This window comes from Mastomys coucha, unplaced genomic scaffold, assembly GCF_008632895.1.
Source record: "Mastomys coucha isolate ucsf_1 unplaced genomic scaffold, UCSF_Mcou_1 pScaffold21, whole genome shotgun sequence".
In the NCBI taxonomy this organism is placed as follows: Eukaryota; Metazoa; Chordata; class Mammalia; order Rodentia; family Muridae; genus Mastomys; species Mastomys coucha.
Window position 1 is genome coordinate 99,192,240 of NW_022196904.1, and position 19,917 is coordinate 99,212,156.

General features: G+C 38.0%; 1 protein-coding gene across 8 annotated transcripts in view; it reads right to left on the bottom strand.

The window, feature by feature from the left end:
• Sbf2 (SET binding factor 2) overlaps positions 1–19,917 on the bottom strand; it is a 330,570-nt gene that overhangs the window by 97,983 nt on the left and 212,670 nt on the right. For all 8 annotated transcript variants that reach the window (XM_031387848.1, XM_031387851.1, XM_031387855.1 and 5 more), the window contains exon 17: positions 5,556–5,624. In XM_031387848.1, coding sequence (XP_031243708.1) covers positions 5,556–5,624 — 69 coding nt within the window. The remainder of the gene's footprint in view (positions 1–5,555; positions 5,625–19,917) is intronic.

Genomic DNA, 19,917 nt, shown 5'->3' on the forward strand with positions numbered 1-19,917 from the left:
GTTTGGAGTTATTTAAAATTTATATTGAGAAAAATGTATTTTCATTATTGCTGTAGATGAGCATCTACTTAAGACTGTTAAATCGATTGTTGTTTTATATCAAACAACTTTTATAATACTTATTTTTATTAAAAAAAAAACAACAAAGAGCAAGGAGAAATGAAGGGAAGAATAAAAACTTTCCAGCCATTCTAAATTACTGTGCTGTCAGAAGTGTATTTGCTGTAATAAAGGTACATTGTGCTTGGATCAAAGCAGAGATTCAGTAAGTGTTGATGGCTCTTTTCACTCTCAACCATTTTCCTGTTAACTATTTTTAAGGAATTTATTTTATAGTAGAAAAATGATGCAAGAAGACCTTAAATCATACCTTCCCTATCTATCTATCTATCTATCTATCTATCTATCTATCTATCTATCTATCTATCTATCTGTTTTTGTGCCAAAAACAGATCCTTTGAGATGTTATAGGGAATGAAATATATCTAGACTATGAAGTTGGAGAAAAACAAAATTCTTTTCCTATTTTGTAGTCAGTCTCTTACCAATTAAAATTAATGACTGATGAAATGTCTATTCTTTATATTATTGCAGAAACAATTTATATTACTTATAGAAACAATCTTGATACTATGAAAAAAGGTTTATTTGGATTTTACTAGAATTACTTACAGACTGTAATTTTATAGTAGGACAACTATTGTCTGTATTAACCAGAGCCAAGGTTATTATTCAAGCAGAAACAAAGAAAGTATTTCATGTTTTTCTGAACACTTAGTATACTTTTTGTTAAAAATATCCATAGATTGGAGACTTATAAATAATATATAACAGTTGTTGAAATTATAACAGCATTTCATGACCTTGTTCAAAGTTTAATGAAATATCCTTGCTGAACATGACAATGAAAATGGCTGGGGAAGTGTGAGGTTAAGAGTGATACCAACTCAATATCTCTAGTCAAAATCCCCAAAAGATTCTCAGAAGTATGCCTGCACAAATTGTGACTCATTTGGAAAACACTATTAGAGTTAAAATCAACAAAACAAAAACCATAAAAACAACACTTGAGCTTTGGAATCACACATAACACAGTTTAAATCTGATCATGGGCAGGGAGTCTTTCTGAACCATACTCTCTTCTGTCAAACTAGAATGATACTCCATTGCACTGGGCCAGGTACTGAAAAGCTAAGTGCAGTCGAATTCATTAAACACCAGCTCTCATTCCTATCACCTTTCTCTGGGATTACTCTTAACACTACTGCATTGGGTAAACAGACTTTTGCAAAGGATAACAGTACTTGACATGGAAACACAGTAGACCTGAGCTCCCATTTGGGTGGTCGGGACTCGGGCAGAACTCCTGGGCCTGGCAGTACAGGAAAGGTCACCACTTAGAGAGCTCAGGAAGCTCTGTGGCTCTCTCTGTTTTCATGTTCACTTTCTGCTTCTTTGGCTGACAGAATCTTGTCAATAAGGGCCTTTCAGATGGTCATCAATAGATTTTTCTATTATAGCACTTATGTTTACTAGTAATAAGCTTTTATGTCTTGAAAAGAAAATAATACTTATGCAAATAATACTTATGTTTATTTATAGTCCTGTATTTTTTTTTTAAGGATGTATATGCCAAAGTTAAAATTTGGGAAGAAAATAAAGACCTAAAAATTACTAATATGAAATTTATCTTTAGGTTGAGAAATTATGCTTCCTACATCATTTATTCATTCATATACACACAGATGTATAGATGTATATGTACATGTGTATATACATACATACATACAGATACACACATATATACACATACACACATATGTGTGTATATATATACATATCACATATATATGTAATAAAATTCACCTGAAAACATTTTTATTTCAAAATTAAGAGATCTAAAGATAGCCAATGAATAGCATGGGTTTTAGTGAAGGAAGCCACACACAAACGAATATACTGAAAGGCAGGGGAGATGGCTCAGTTGATAAAGCATTTATCAACTGTACTGTACGAGCATAAGGATATGGTTGGCACACTTGGAGCTTGCTGGGCAGCTAGTCAAGCAAAATGTGTAATTTTCAGGTTCAGTGAGAGTCCCTGTCACAAAAAATAGAATGGGGAGTGACAGGTGAAAATACCTGAGACTGTCATCTAGTCTCAACAACCAGAGTACACTTATATGCACATGGACCCAACATACTCATGTACACATACACACATACAAGAATACATATTATATAATTTCACTCACGTGAAATGCTTTTCCAAAGCATACTCAATAGAAAGTAATACACTGCTGTCTGGGCATGGGTAAGAGGTTTCCTCCTGGGGTGGGAGAATTGTCCTAACTCTAGATGGTAGCTAGCAGGCTCTCCTCTACCCTGATTTTGTCACTATACACAGAGCAGCAACTTTACTCTGTCTGTTCCAGGCATTAACAACCAGACGTTGGACACTCAGAACTCATTAGGATAACAAATACCATCTGTACACACAATCACAAGGCATAAAATGATAGATAATTTATTTATGCTAATATAGCACAGCCGTTTACAAACTTATCAAATTAAATCAGGGCACAGACACACTGGATTATATCAGAGACTGTAGGCAAGTGGGTTTATTTGAAAGCACTAGCTCAATGATGTCACCTGAAACACATGACAAGAGAGACATCTCTGCTATATACCACAGGGGTCTGTGTATCCTGACAGCCTTAGGTGTGTTCTGTACACATTTACAGTTCTTTAATTTCTTGCTAATTTTTTTATTTATACGCACAACAATAAATAAAATCATCATGGCCTCTGCCTTGGAGATCACCAAGTGATGAGCCTTTCTCTTTCTCTGTGCTTTTAGTTCAAAAAGAAAAATAATGAGATAAAAGCCTGATAAATTGTCAGCATGTGCTGTCAGGAATGCCATCCCTCTTTCAAAGAAAGAAACTGTTTCGGGAAAATGGAATAAAACTGGAAAAAAGACATTTCATACTTTTTTTTTTATAATATCTGAATTTCATTTTTAAAAGTTATTTTACATTTATTTATTTGGTTGGTGTATGTTCATGTATGTATATGCATGTGTAAGGGTCTATTTATGTTAGTCAAAGGATGACTTGCAAGAGTTAGTTCTGTCCTTCTCCATGTAGGTGTCAGGGATTGGACTCAGGTCATCTGGCTTGGTGGCAACCACCTTCACAACTGAGCTATCTCGCAAGCTCCCCTATTTGAAAGTTTTAACCATGCATATATAAAGAAGACTCTGATGGCTTGGTGGTATTGTGCAGCAGACTACTTTAAGTCACTACTGTATTAGTAAGACTACCAAGTTTCTTGAGGCTATGCTATCATACTATCAATGATGCAGGTTACACACTGTCTGCTATAGTCATTTTATATGTTGAGATGCTCAATAAAGTTTGTTTTCAAGGAGTAATTTTTGTTGTTGTTGTTTTGAGACAGGGTTTTTCTGTGTAGCCTTGGCTGTCCTGGAACTTGCTCTGTAAACCGGGCTAGCTTGGAATTCACAGAGATCTGCCTGTCTCTGCCTCCCAAGTGCTACAATTAAAGGAGTTAGGTGTTTGTTTGTTTTTAAAAATATATTTATTTTTTAATGTGCACTGGTGTTTTGCTTGCATATCTGTCTGTTGTGTGTGAGAGGATGTCAGATTCCCTGTTAATGGAGTTAAAGACAGCTGTGAACTGCTATTTGGATGCTGGGACTTGAACTCAGGTCCTTTGGAAGATCAGCCAGTGCTCTTAACTACTGAGACATCTCTCCAGCCCCCCAGTAAAGTTTTATTACATTGAGAGGAAAAAAGGACTTATTAAAAATATTTTTAAAAAGGAAATAACCAGCTACTTTCTGATTAGAATTACTGTTCCACTAGATGAAATATTTAACTGGCAATATTATAGGACCAATAACTTATGGCTAGACAAGTCATAGGCCATATGGGGGAACCTACTACCATTATTCTACTAAATGGACACAGTATTAACAGACTCCTAATGACACTACTGCATCATAAATCAATGCATCTCTCACCCCTCACCTGAGGTGCAATCAATGCATCTCTCACCTGCTGTTGCTTGCAGCAGATGGTGATTAATATAAAGAGTCAGCTAGCCAAGGTGCAGAGTACTCCAAGGAAGTCTTGCCAGCACTTCGGTGGGGAGTTTCCACTTGTCAGCTTGCTGGCTGCATCTTCTGCTGCCAGCGACCACAGCAGTTATCTCCCTAACAAGACTGAGAAGTCCTCTTCCAAGTTTACTTCTTTATAGGGTATTAAGATTTAGCTCTAGAGGTAGTAGCCATTCCTTGTATTCTATTCCTGCACACTTTAGATTTCTCTTTATTTTAGTAATTAATTATTAATAGTTCCTTGCATCATAACTCCCTTGAGCTAGGCGTAGTAGTGTATGCTTTTAATACCACTACTTGGTAGGAAGAAGCAGATTTCGTGTTTGAGACCAGCCTGGTCTACATAGCTAGTTCCAGGTCAGATAGGGCTACATAATACATAGATCTTGCCTCAGCTAGCCCCTAAACAAAACCAAAACCAAAACCACACAACTTTCCCTTTTCAAATGACTGATAAAGCTCTGGTTCCTACTGGAACCTTGATAACTAACTAACACTAAAGCCAAAGCAAATCCATAAAAGTAACCCAAAGTGTCAAGTATTTACTACAAAGTTTGACAATGCAGAGTTCGGCACTAGCTGAACTTGTTATCTTGCTGCTTCCTGAAGCTTACTGTGCAGATAACTCAGTAGTAAGACAGATGTCGCCACAGTCTGGTCCTACTGCTTATTTTAGAAAGAAGTACTAACTGTATTATTCAAAATGTGGATCTTTACAAAAAAGAATAAAGACAATTTGATAGATTTGCTTGCTATAAGAGCTAGGACTGGCAAGATGGCTTAGTGGGTAAATGTGCTTGCCCCAAAGCCTTACAACCTGAGTTCAGCCCTCAGAACTGACATGGTGGAAGGATAGAGACCCAACCTCTGAAACTGTCCTCTGCACACCATGGCACAAACTCACTTGCTCACTCACCTAACCCTACACACACATGACCATGGAAAATAAAGTGTCATAGAAAGAGCTAATATTTTATATGATGACATGAACAACAGTTATAATGAAGTATAAAATTCATGTTGAACAGTCCAGCAAGTTTCCAGTAAATTCTATGTTCTGTCACTATGGATGTCATTCATTCTCTAAGCGTCTATTATAACGTCCTAGCCTCATAGGGTGTACTTTCTGTTACAGGGAGAACCCACCCATAACCTGATCTGGATAGAGTTTCAGGTACTGTAAGGAAAGTAAAGCTGGTTGGAATGGTCGGGTACTGGACTAAAGATGATGGTGACCTGGTGTTTGGTGTTATACTTCCTACACATGGAATGTGACATGCTACAGTAAATATAATTACAGGTGTGTCCTTAGTATAATAAGGGGACACAGTCACATAATGCTATGAAAAAACAAACAGAATACACATATGTAAATTACAAGTTTATATATAGACCCAAAAAAAACTTACCCTATAGAAAGCACTGGTCAGGGGGAGTAATGCTGCAGCGATGTTGTATTCTTCTAAACTTGAACAATCCTTAAAGAAAACAAAGGCAAATGAACCTCGTTAGGATATGTATCAGAATCACAAGTGGGTGACACGCCAGGGTTGTGTTATTGTCCTGTGAAATTTTTTCATTTTATTTCAAGTTGTCATTAGGGCATAGTTGGGTTAGTCTAGGGAAAAATATTATTTCTGAAGTACACTCATTTAAAAACAAACTATGAACGCCCTGGGAAGGATATTACTGTTATGTTTTACTGATGAGCAGCTACATTACCTTAGAGTCTGTGTTAAAAGGTGTTTTCACACACAGAGACTTTCAGAGGGGATTTCCAATATTCCCAATATATTTCACTAAGCCTATTTCCGCACATGCTTTACTATTTTTCATATTGGGGTGTATTTTACTACTGATTAAAAGTACCATTTTCTTTCTCAGTGTTATATAAAAAGCTGAAACTGTTGTTGGATAACAGAATAAAAAACTCTTCCTGGAAAGATAAAATTGTCCCGCTGCTGGAGAGATATATGGCAGGTAAAAGAAAGGAGAACATAACTACTATCCTGGACTTGAAAGCAGAGCACATAGATAAAAATATATGTACGTATGTATGTATGTATGCATGCATGTATGTATGTATATGAAATTACTATGTTTTCCAGCTTATTTACACCTTGATATGAACTCAAAGAACCAAAGACAAGAACTGGACCTGGAGAGATGGCTCAGTGGTTAATAGTCCTAGGTTTGGTTGCCAGCACCCACACGTGGCTCACAGCTATCTGTAACTCTAGGTATGGCTAATCCAACACCCTCTTCTGACTTCCACCACCACTGAATAGATTTGGTACACTTAAGATACATGCAGGTGAAACACACATCAAATAAAAATAAGTACATTTTTTAGAAAAAAGAACTGATAGATAGTACTGGTATTTATATATCCATATATGTGAAATATATATATGAATATATGACATGCACATATGGCATATATATATGTACACACACACACACAATAGAATATTATTCTGCCTTAAAAAGGAAGGTACTTCTGACACATATGCTGTAACATGGATGGACCTTGAGCCATTATATAAATGGATATTTGTAGAGTTATACTAACTAGTACAATTACAGGGCTCCAGGGCATCTGATGCCCTCTTATGGCCTCTGTGGGTACAGGGAAAGTACACAGGCACACATGCTGGCAAAACAGTTACTCCATAAAGTAAAAACAGCAGCAACAACAAACAACAACAAGATATAGGTACAGTTTAATAGAACAGTAGCAAAGAAAATATCTACAAGAATTAAAAAATGGATTACATGAAATTTATAAGTTTTATATAGAAAAGGAAACTATCCGCAAAATGAACTGTCCATAGAATAGTAGAAGAATTTTGCCAGCTTTATTTCAGACAGCAGGCTCATATTTAAACTGTATAGATAACCAGAAAAATTAAAATACCAAAATCAAACTCTAAATCAATAAACAGTGCAAAGATCAGAACAGTTAGTTTACAAAAGATGGGTTAAGACACTGGGGGTAGGTGCTGGAGGGATGGCTCAGCAGTTAAGAGCGCTGGCTGCCCTTCCAGAGGTTCGTAGTTCAATTCCCAGTAAGCACATGGAGGCTTACAATTGTCTATAACTGTAGTCCCATGGGACCCAGTACCCTCTTCTGATGTTCAGACATATATGTAGATAAAACAAACATATGAAGTATTTTAAAAAGTATTCAACATCCACAGCCATCAGAAAAATGCAAATTAACACTTGAGATTCCATGCCATCCCAGTTAAAATGGCTATTAACAAGTAAATAACAAATGCTGGGCAGGAGCCTGGAGGGATGTGGGAAAGAGGCACCATTATTAACTGTCTGTAAGAGGGTAAACTAGTAAGCCACTATGGAAATCAGTGTAGAGGTTTCTCAAAACAAAACAAAGAACAGAACTCCCATTAAGACCTAGCTGTATTTACTACTCCTAGGTCTGTACCTAAAGTGTTCTGTACTCACAGATGCTTGCGAATTTATCACTACTGTATTCTCAACAGTACAGAAAAGAAATTAGCCTAACATGGTCAGACACAGACACACACACACACACACACACACACACACACACACACACACACACACAATTTGGCCATGAGGAAAAATAAAATTGTGAAATTTGCAAGAAAATGGAAGGAACTGAAAAATGTTAAGTTAGGTAACACAGATGCAGAGAAACAAATAGCACTTGTTTTCGCTCAGATATGGATCCTAGCTTCAACCCCTCCCACTCACCTTCCCTACACACATGAAGATCCAGAAATAAAAAGGCAAAGACATGAGGGCAGCCATGTTTATGCTGTCTCTATGAGGATTGTGCTGGAATCTGGATACCTGTTGTATAGATATTAAATTGGACCAAATGATCTCTGGCTTTAGATTAAAAAGAGTTTCAGTTATAAAAGAGGTTAAGTGCTGGAACTATTTTAGTTATGTCTTTCTTTCAGGCACACACATGTCAGGAGACAGGAGGGGAGAAGAGAGACAATCAATGTGAATAATAAAATCAACTGAATGAAAGATGACTTTAGTGCTTGCCTTGCATTCATAGGGCCTTGTACCCTAGCATCTATCCCACATAAATAGGAAGATGGTTTTGAAGCTAATCATTGTGCTGGAATCACGTTTATATTTTAATCTCAAAATATGGTCAGGCCACATAGAGAAGCCCTGAGCCTTTTTCCTACTTGGTATCATGTAGACCTCCATCATTTCCATAAATCTTATAAAATAATCCAGGAACACAAGAAAAACTGTTTATCTTTTCCTGCTTGACTATTCTTTACCCCCTTAGGACACCGCTATGTTCAAGAATGTCATCTATGTCCCAGCACATCTGAATTTCTTTAACAGAAATGCTTTGCATGTTTCTGAAGACTGTCATGAGGCCCAAGGCAATAAAGTTCAACAGACTTGAGCTGTAATCTTCTCCCAAGGAAATGGTTGGAATGCCACGATGCCTTCTGACTCTGACTTCACAGCAGGGCTTCATTTGTAATGATGCTGTCCAAACTTTAAATGACAACAGCTGTGATATGAAGCTCTACACACTCATTTATAAAAACTTCCCACAAATTAAAAAATTAAATAACAGGAGGATTTCAATCCATGACCAATTAGCAGAGGCTCAGCAACCATAAAACATTTAGATTAGAAAGAGCTATTTATTATTTTACAAAATGTTTACACATTGTAGTGAATGTCTAAAAGACTTTTTGCCAGTCAAACACTGATTGCAAAACATAAATATGAAATTCTTTGCAAATCACGTTAGAGACATTAATTAGGGTAAAGATGGAAAACTTCTAAAACAATAAGGCTACAGCTATTGACACAGCGACTGCATTCCAGAACAGTGCAGTTATCTATTGGGGATCAGTTCCCAAAAGCACATTCTGGAGTCTCCTGTGCTTTGGCAACATAATAGCCTTGTAGTTATAAATGTACCAGGCAATTTATGAACTTGCAAGGACTAGAACACTTATATATGCTTTATTCTCAACTTTGATATGTAATTTACCTTTAATTATCTTGCTACAATTGGAAAGTGAGCCCTGTAATCTTAATTGCCATTTATCTGTAAGTACTTAATACTTTTAACCTGCATACCTTTGAACTGTTTTGGCCAACCATCCTATTTCATAAAACTTTGGAATCTCTTAAAATTGTTATATTTAAACATCAAAAAAAAAATGAGAATCAAAGGTATTGTACATTAATGGAGCTGACTATCGAACTTAGACTAGGTAGCTTAGGAAAAATGAAATATAAAGTAGCTGTGAATTATCTGATCAGGTATGGGGGGGGCAGGAGAGAAGGTCTGAAGGCCAGCAGAAAAAATGAAAATGTGCAACCTCAGGGGGTAGGAAGTGGGGGGACTCTCTAGAAAGTACCAGAGACCTGGGAGGTGAGAGACTCTCAGGATGCAAAGTGAGGGATGTTAGATGAAATGTCCAACAGTGGGGAGAGGGAACTTTATATTAGAGTTCACATCTAGTAGAAATCCCATCAAGTGGAGATGGGATTGCCATCCCACAGTCAAAAACTCTGATCCAGAATTGTTCCTATTTAAAAGGATTACAGGGACAAAAATGGAAAAGAGACCGAGGGAAAGGTGGTTCAGTGACCAGCCCAACTTGGGATCCATCTTCTCAAGGGGAGGCTGCACTATTACTGATGTGTCTTACAGACAGGAGCCTAGCATGGCTGTCCTCTGAGAGGCCCAACAAGCAGCTGGAAGAGTCAGATGCAGATACTTAAACCCAACCATTGGACTGAAGTTGGGGATCCCTGTGGTTGAATTAGAAAAAGGCTGGAAGAAGCCGAGGAGGAAGGTAACCCCATAGGAAGATCAGCAGTCTCAACTAACCTGGACCCCCGAGATCTCTCAGACATGGAGCCACCAACCAGGCAGCATACACTAGCTGATATGAGGCCCCCAACACATAAACAGCAGAGGACTGCCTGGTCTGGTTTCAGTGGGAGAAGATGCACCTAACCCTGGAGAGACTTGAGGCTCCAGGGAGTGGGGGAGGCCTGGCGGGGTGGGGGCTGGGGACATCCTCTTGGAGACAGAGTGGGGTAGGGAGGAGGGGAGGAGGAATGGGATTAAGAGCTGTGGGAGAACAGACCAGGAGGGGGTCAACAACTGGATTGTAAAAAAAATAAAAGTAATAAAAAAATTAAAATAAATAAAAGCAAAAAAAAAAAAAAAAAAAAAAAAAAAAAACAGCTGTGAATTGTCCAAAGTCTTGAAAATATTTGCATCTTCTACATAGGAATTAAACCAAACTATCTCTTTATATTACAATATTCTCCTGAAGTCTCAGTTATGATAAGACTGTTAAAGAATTATAACTAGACTCTCCTGCCAGGCTTGTAAATTTGTCATGGTAGACTCATGAGGTGATGTGAACCCGTCTCAACAACCATTCCAGCTCCCCTGCTATGGGCTGTAGCCCTAAGGAGTCGCTTTATTCATTCTACTGCACACTGTACTCATTCCTATCATAACAACATCCCTAGGGACAGGATTCATTATTTGCTCTGTCATTTACCCAAGCTATCCTCAACCCTGTAGCACTTTTATATACCTATCCTTACAGCTCTTGAAGTACAATGTTAAGAAAAAAAAAAGCTGGTAAATACATTTCACTATAGTTTCAGCTTCAAGTCTCACACGCACACACACACACACACACACACAGAGTTTTAAATTTGTCTCAACCCTAATTTTAATTTAATAATGGTTCTTAAATGCTTTAACCTCCCTTCTAGCCCACCACCCTCCAGAGGTAGTAGAAAAGAAAGGTTATTAGGACACGGGGGAAGTGGACCTGTTTAGAAATTCTTTGGAGTAAATCCCATCTGTGTTAGCAGTTCAGTTATCAGGAGTCAGCAGTGGCAACTCTATCCACTCGCAAAAACTTCACAAAAATACCAGCAGTCCAGTTCAGTAGTGTTGGGATACCACACATGAATCAGAATCAGTGGCACTGACCAAGAAGAAACAGCCAGGCCTAATCGGCATGAGTCAGCAGGAGGGCCAGGACCAGCTTGGACACCAGGAGAAGTTCTCTGTCATGCCTCTCAGTGAAGACTCAAGACCAACAAAGTGATGCTTTGCACACATCTATGCAAATGAGCCCCAGTCACTGTCTGTTGAGTGCTATTTACACTCCCTCCACACATCATGTCTTCCCCATGTCTTGTCTCAGCAGGAGAGTCTATATCAGCTGACACCACTGCCAATTCGCCCAAGTCCAAAGAATCAACAAGAAGCTGCCAGAACATCACAAGTTTTTTGGTGTGTTTCTCTATATGGAGTCATGGCAAATGGAGCTCAGCTATGCAATGTAAGGTGAACCAACACATGTGTGTTGTTAGCAAAGAATTCTTCATCATGCGTCCTTTCACGTGCTTATTTAGCAAAAATAACCTTTCATCTGCATCCACTTCAGGAAAACACTCCTTCATGTGTTCGCCCCAGCAAAACACCATCTAACACAACTGATTTTCCAAAGATCCCATAGTTTCCCACTGCACAGATACACTTACTTAAATAGGGTATGAGTGTTTTAATGTGCTATGTACTATGTACTATGTACTATGATGTGCATGTGAGGTTGGAGGATGGCTTTGGAGTTGGTTCTCACCTAGGTTTATGTGGAATATAGGAATGGAAGCCAGGATATTAGGCCTGAGCAGCAGGCATTTTTATCCTCTGAGCCATCTCATTGGACATTCATCATATTTAATGCTAAATAAGCTTATAAAACCATACACGATGTATCACAGTTTAAATGCTACATATACTTATATGTACCCTGACACTAACCAGAGACAGAAGATGAATGCTAGGCTTGACAAATCTATCAAGTTTTAAGATCCTTGAGTGAATGGATCAAGTCTGTTTTGATTTTAGTTGCCTGGAAAATAGAGCACTACACCTAGCACATGGAAATAATAGCTAACATCTAGTGAGTGTCAGTACCACAGGTATTCTAATTCTAAATGTACTTCATTTAATACTGATAATAATTTTATTAATTTTAAAAAAGATTTATTTATCTTATGTATACTAGTACATTGTAGTTGTCTTCAGACACACCAAAAGAAGGCATCAAATCCCATTACAGATGGTTGTGAGCCACTATGTGGGTGCTGGGAATTGAGGTCCTATTTGTCGATTCTTGATCTTACAGCACAAGATACAATCCACAAACCACAAGGAACTCAAGAAGAAGGAAGACCAAAGTGTGGATACTTCGATCCTTCTCAGAAGGGGAAACAAAATACCCATGAAAGGAGTTGCAGAGACAAACTATGGAGCAGAGACTGAAGGAAGGACAATCCAGAGACTGCTCCACCTGGGAATCCTTTCCATATACAATAACCAAACCCAGACACTATTGTGGATACCAGCAAGTGCTGGCTGACAGGAGCCTGATATAGCTATCTCCTGAGAGGCTCTGCCAGATCCCAACTAATACAGAAGTAGAGGCTCACAGCCATGCATTGGACTGAGTATAGGGTCCCCAATGAAGGAGCTAGAGAAAGGACCCAAGGAGCTCAAGGGTTTGCAGCCCCTTAGGACGAACAACAATATGAACTAACTAGTACCCTCAGAGCTCCCAGGGACTAAACCACCAACCAAAGAGTACACATGGTGGGACTCATGGCTCCAGCAGCATATGTAGCAGAGGATGGCCTAGTTGGTCATCAATGGGAGGAGAGGCCCTTGGCCCTGTGAAGGTTCTATGCCCCAGTGTAGGGGAATGCCAGGGCCAGTAAGCAGGAGAGGGTGGGTTGGTGAGTAGGGGGAGAAGGGAGGGAATAGGGGTTTTGTTCGAAGGGGAATTTGAAATATAAATAAAGAAAATATCTAATAAAAAATGAAATATTCTCTTAACATACTATCTAGTATGTTACTTGATGTTTACCAAAAAAGTTGAAGTTATGTCTACTGAAAATCCTGCAATGTGTTGCTTATAGTTATAATATGTGAAATATTATACAGGTTAAAGGTTATTTTAATTTGCTTAAAGTATATCTCCCCAAATTCTTAAGAACAAAATGTAAAAATTTCAAAGCAACTAGTATTTACACTCACATATCTTTGCTTTCATCATCCAGCAAGAATAAATCCAGTGCCTATGAATTGATAATCCCTATTAGTCTGTCAAGAGACTTTACAAGTGAGTGGACAGACAGTCCAGAAATAGCTAATGCAAATCAATGTATTTGACATATAGCACTGGAAGCAGAGAAAGACATTATAGGAGCATACACGGGTGATGGCTACCTCTAACATCCCAGAAGGGTTCATTGATCTAGACTTGTGAGAAGATGAACTATTTGGATTCAATGTTCTTCTTTCACATTTCTCATTAAAAACTAATTTATACCTTCAGTTACTGGGTTTCGGTTTACATGTAGTTTTAGTTGCCATGTTTTAAAAATATACAAAGTTTATAAATGATAAGCAAATATATATTATCTAATATTTATATATGAATAGCTATATAAAGACAATAATCAAGTACATATTAATATTTTAAGCTATTATACATAGTGTACTTCTGTTTTTATATATACATTTATCATTAGAAATGACATTAAATTTTAATAAAAGCACTGTTTTGTATCAATAAAGATTACAAAATTATGATTATCTACTTGGACAATTTTTTTCCTTAAATCTAAAGAAATAGAACTGTTTGATAGAATGAGTTGAGCCTAAAATTATCCACAACGGCTCACAGGATAACAGCCTGGATGCCAGCTTTGAAAACAATTGGACCAAGAGAGCTTGAACTTCACTTACAGTTGAATAGACTGGTGGGTCTGGCTAAAGGAAGTCATTAGGGGTGTGACTTCTAAGTGTATTGTCTGGCTCCTTCCTTTTGCTCTGTTTTTTGGCCACAATGAGTGAGATGAGCAACTTTGTTCTGCTAATCCCTGTCTCATAATGTCTGCCCCAGGAAAGCTCAGCAACAACGGAACCAGCTAACCAAAGACTGAAACTTTGAAACTGGGAGCCAAATATATCTTTTACCCTTTACGTTTTTTTTTTCTCAAGTACTTTGCTATAGTATTAGAGAATGATTAATATATAATCATTCAAAGATCAAACATTATTACCAAAAAAGGCAACTCTGTCTAGAATATTGGAAAAAGCACAGATCTGGCCATTATGATCTCTATTCTTATCCCTGCCTGTTTACTATGGTACTGCTAGCTTGACCCAACCATATCCCCTTGGTGGACCCATTCTTCAGCTAGAAGAGTTTATCAATTATTTCTAATAACCTTTGTTTCATAATGTCCTAAATCCTTTTTGAATCCATTTCTGATTTCAACTGGCTCAATGAAAAGATTATCCAGAATGGGAACTCCGGTAGATATCTCCTGCAAACACTGGCTGCAAGAGTGGATTCTAGAAGCCAGCTGCATGAAATTTATAGAACACAATGTTAGGCTCAATATGTACTCATGACAGTCCTCATTAGGAAAGAGTGTCATTAAAAAAAATTACTTCATCTCTACAGAGATATGTCTCAAGAGTTCATGGCAATCGTCAAAATCTTGGCAGAACAAGTTTTGATGCATTACTGATAGAAAAATCATCCATCAAACTGCAAAGCCTACTTTTACACATATCCTATTTAATAGGGCTGAGTTCCAGAATAAAGAGCCTGAGCAAGTCAAATCCAGTCGAAGACTTTTGGGCTACTGTGAACAGACTGTAGGGGAAAAATGAAGCACTCTAAAAACATAGCTGAAGTATTTCAGTCTAAATGTAAGTCTTGTATACATAAAAACGGGCACTGATTACTATGTTTTAATAATTTTGAACCTACTGAAATTTTATTTTTAATTTAGAATATGAAGTTGCAGGTGCTTGAGAAATGACTCAGAGGTTAAGAGCACTGCTCTTCCAAAGGATCCAGGAATAATTTTCAACACTCACACTGTGTGGCTTAGGACCATCTATCATTCCAGTTCCAAGAGATCAATGTCTCCTCTTCCGGCCACCACAGGCATTACATGCATGTGCTGCATAAACATACTCAGCACCTTCATGTGGCTCATGACGATCTAAACTCCAGTTTTAGGGAATCCAATATCTGCCTCTGGCCTCACTAAACACCAAGCACCCATGCAATATGCAGACATATATATGAACAGAATACCCTGACACATAATTTTTTAAACCTTTTATAAAAAGGAATATGTTTCCTTGACTAAAATAGGTTGTAGGGGCTAGAGAGACAGCTCAGTAGTTAAGAGTTGTTGCCTTTGTAGAGGACCTGGGTTTGATTTCCAGTGCCCATATGGAATCTTACAACTACCTGTAACTCCAGTTCCAAAGGATACAATGCCCTCTTGATTCCATGGGCCATGCATGCATGTGGTGCACATATATATGCTTGGGTATACACTCATACACATAGAATACTAATCTAAATAAAATATGTTTGTATAATAAATATATTGTAGACTTTAATCTGTTGTCAAGGTTTCTTCTGGCTTTTGGTTGAATGAATAGAAAAAAGCCTACTTTCTAGTTATACTTGCTTAGAATGCCACTCTGGCTGGTCCTTTCACTTCAAGGCTGTGCTGCTGCTGCTTCTTCTTCTTATTATTATTAATTTTGTCAGTGAATTGCTTTTCTTGTAAGCAACAAATACGTATATCCTGGTTTTTAATCCAATATGCTAGCCAGTGTTTTTTGATTGAAAAACTGATACCATTAACATCCTGAGTTCTTTTTGAAGATTACATACGAATGCCGTAGTTTGGGTTTCATTGCTGTGAAGAGACACTATGACCACAGCAACTCTTACAAAGGCAAATATTTAATTAAGGCTGGCTTACAGTTTCAGAGGTTCAGTCTATTATCATTATGGTGGGAAGCATGGCAGTGCGCAGGTAGACTTGATGCTGGAGGAGCTGAGATTTCTATATCTTGACCCGAAGGCAACAAGGAGACTACCTTCCACACTGGGAGGAGCTTGAGCATAGACCTCAAAACTCACCTATGCAGTGACACACCTCCTCCAACAAGGCCACACCTTCTAAAAATGACACTCCCTATGGTCAAGTATTCAAACACATGATTCTATGGGGCCAAACCTACTCAAACAACTACAACTCATGTCATTTTGTTCTTTTTGTAATGTCTGGAACTTCCGTAATACCTATTTGGTTACTGTTTTAGTATACCTTAATATTTCCTACATCTCTATGTACCTGCCACATACACTCGTCTACTCCAGTCACATCCAAAATATCAGGGATAAAATCCTGATTAAGGATAAGAGGCAATAAGGCCCCAAAAGGAGTTCTGTGCCTCCTGGATTTCAGACTAGTCGCTGGCACCTCCTAACTCAGACGTGTTCCAGTTCAGTCTTTCCAATCATCAACACGGCCTCATAATTAGGCATAAAGGTACCCCAAGAAATGATTTGTAAATGGCTAAGATTGGACATTGTTTCCTGGCCAACACAATGTTACCAACCTATCCTAGTTTAAAACCAAGCTGTCCATAACTTGGAATTTCTCTCGAGGAATCTGCCTCGCCAGAGCTAGCAACAGAGGTCTAGCACATTCCTTAGGCTAATAGATAGTTCACAATAGTTAGAAATGTTTTGCATACTAGAGAGTAATAAAGGGCTTCCACTCAAGGACATTAGCTAGAAGTGTTAGGTCAGAACCCTAGTCATTGCCTCCAGCAAAACCAGAGAATTAGAATAGGAATACCAAATTAGCCCCAGTGGGGAGGACACCATTGCTCTTCCTCCTGCTTCACAACTGGATACATGATCTTGGTCAGTAATATCACTGACTTTGACGTAGCTGTGTCACTTGCCTACGTGACTCTTGTCATCTGCCCTGCTTGCTGTATGCTACTTAAGCCTGCTTGTCACTTTGTAGAAGGACTTGGACTTGGACTCGCATGCAGGACTAGCACTTTGGACTCACACTAGAACTTAGATGGGCTAGGACTCAGATTCATGCAATCCGCAGTCCCCAGGGCCCAGACGGGGGATGCAGCACCAGTTCAGAGGAGATAGCTACTGCTTTAGACCCAGTGTGTTTTAGATGGCCTCAGATGTACCTCAACTATTGAGCTGCTAGATTTACCATCTCTCTTTTGCAATGACTGTAAAAGTCTGATGCCATTTTTAAGAAATACATCCAGATTCAACACACCCTTGTGCCGGCTCTGTTTGTCATTCTTTGCCTACGCCTTGTCTACCTGACAAGGACCCTGTTTCTCCCTCGGGTTGAGGGAGGCCCAGATCGGCCGTCCTGCAGCATGTACCTACCTTTTTCTTCAGCATTCTGGTTTCCTTCAAGTATCTTCTGTAGTGCTAGCATAGTGATTGTGAATCCCTCTAGCTTTTGTTTATCACACAGAGGCCTTTCCCCTTCAATCATAAGGATATCTTTTCTTGATACAGTACTTTGGGTTGGTGGTTCTTATCTTCCAGAGCTTAAACCACATCATGTGCACTTTCCTGGCATTCAGAGTTTTATTGAGATATCAACTATTATTCTGATTGGTTTGCTTGTATGTGAGACTCTGTGCTCCCTGTCATATGTTTCAGTATTTTTTCTTTGTTCTGTATACTTAGTCTTTTAACTATGATGAGATATGGGTAGGTTCTATTTTGGTCTTGATTGTTTGAAATTCTAAATGACTCTGGTATATGAATAGTAATTTCTATCTGTAAATTTGGGTATGATTTTGTTGAACATTTTTTATGCCTTTAGCTTATATTCTTCCTTCTTCTATGCCTATGAAAATTTGTAAATTTGCTTTTTTAATGGTGTCCTATAGTTCTCGTATGTCTGTTTATACTTATTATTTTATCTTTATTGTTGTTTGAATGTTCTAAGTCATTTATCGTGTTGTCTTTGTGGGCTATCAGTTGCTATGATAAAATATTCTCTAAAAGCAACTTAAGGAAGGAAGGAAAGGGAGGGAGGGAAGGAGGAAGAAAAGAAGGGATGAAAGGGATGAAGGACATATTTACTTTGCTTCATACATTAAGATATTTTCTATCATGGTAGGGAAGTCAAGGTAGGAGGAGGCTGATGCAACTGCTCCCACTGCATCCTCACTCAGGAAGAACAGAATGAATGCCTGTGCTCACCTCACTTTCTCCTCTTTATACAGCCCAGACTTAGGGAATGGTGCAGCACATAGCAGGTTAATCTTCCCTTTCTCAATTAACCTAAGCACAGTAACTCTCTACATCTTAGAGTTAACAGGGAAGATTTATCATCATACTTGACTTCAAGCTCCAATAGTCTGCCTTCTATTTGATCCATTTTACTGGTATTTCCACTGCATTATTTGAAATTTGAACTTTTCATCTCCAAAACTTAATTTTTTCAGTGTTTCTTTTTTATACTAAATTCTTATTCTGTAGTATCTTTATTTCATTTGGTTGTTTCCATGATTTTTAATTTGTATAGAAATTTATTTGTGTTCACTTTGCTTCATTATTCTTTTTTTAAATTTATTTATTATTATATGTAAGTACACTGTAGCTGTCTTTAGACACACCAGAAGTGGGTGTCAAATCTCATTACGAATAATTGTGAGCTACCATGTGGTTGCTGGGATTTGAACTCAGAACCTTTGGAAGAGCAGTCAGTTCTCTTAACTGCTGAGCTATCTCTCCAGCCCTCATTATTCTTACAATAATCCTTTTGAATTGTTTGTCTAAGACTTCATCTAGTTCACTCTCACAGAAATCCATTATTGTGGAATTGGTAAGTTTTTGGGAAGTAATATTGCCTTTTTTTTTTTTTTTTTAAATTTCTGTGTTTCGTGCACCGAAGCCTGAAAATGTGGGATTTGGTATATCTTTGGATTTAAAAAAAAAATCCATTTTCTTCAAGTTGAAGTATTTGTAATGTTTTAAATGTGACTAGGTTGCAATAGTGACTAGACACTGTTCTTTCTTACAGGACTGGGGGTCTATAGATCAGTAAATGAGCCTTTGTTCCACAGGTTCAGGACATTATACTCACTCTCCAGTACAACTCTGAGAGTAGACTAGTAACTCAGAAGCAAACACAGGTGATAGATAGGCCCAAGATGACAACACAGGAATAGCTAATTAGAGACAATCAGCCCTGCAACTCCAATACACTTCAAGGAATAGAGTTTGTAAGTCTGTAGTACTTCCACAGAAATCTAAGAATCAGTCTGCTAACTGCATTTAATATATAGTTCATTTGCAGAGCGATAACTAACACATTAATAACACTAATTCTTTCACATACCTTGTGCCTTTACTAAATGATTATATAAACTTACCTAGTAATTCTTGTTAGTTTCTTGTTATATTTTTGTAATTGATATTGTACTTCGTAGCTCAACTATTATATACATATGTTAGATAAGTAAATATAGTCTTAGTCTTAGGAGGAGGTCGAAATTTGTCACTGGTTTATGCTGAAGTTAATTCATACTGGATCATGTCCATGGAATTGGAACAGTTTAAAACTGTGAGTTCATTTTTTTATTGAACTTGATCTGCAGAATCATGATTGTTTAAACATGGTGTGTGTGTGTGTGTGTGTGTGTGTGTGTGTGTGTGTGTGTATGTGTGTGTGTATTTTAAAGGATGTATAATTGTTTCTCATTAAAACAAAGGGTAAGGTTGGGCAGTGGTGGCATACGCCTTTAATCCCAGCACTTGGGAGGCAGAGGCAGGTAGATTTCTGAGTTCGAGGCCAGCC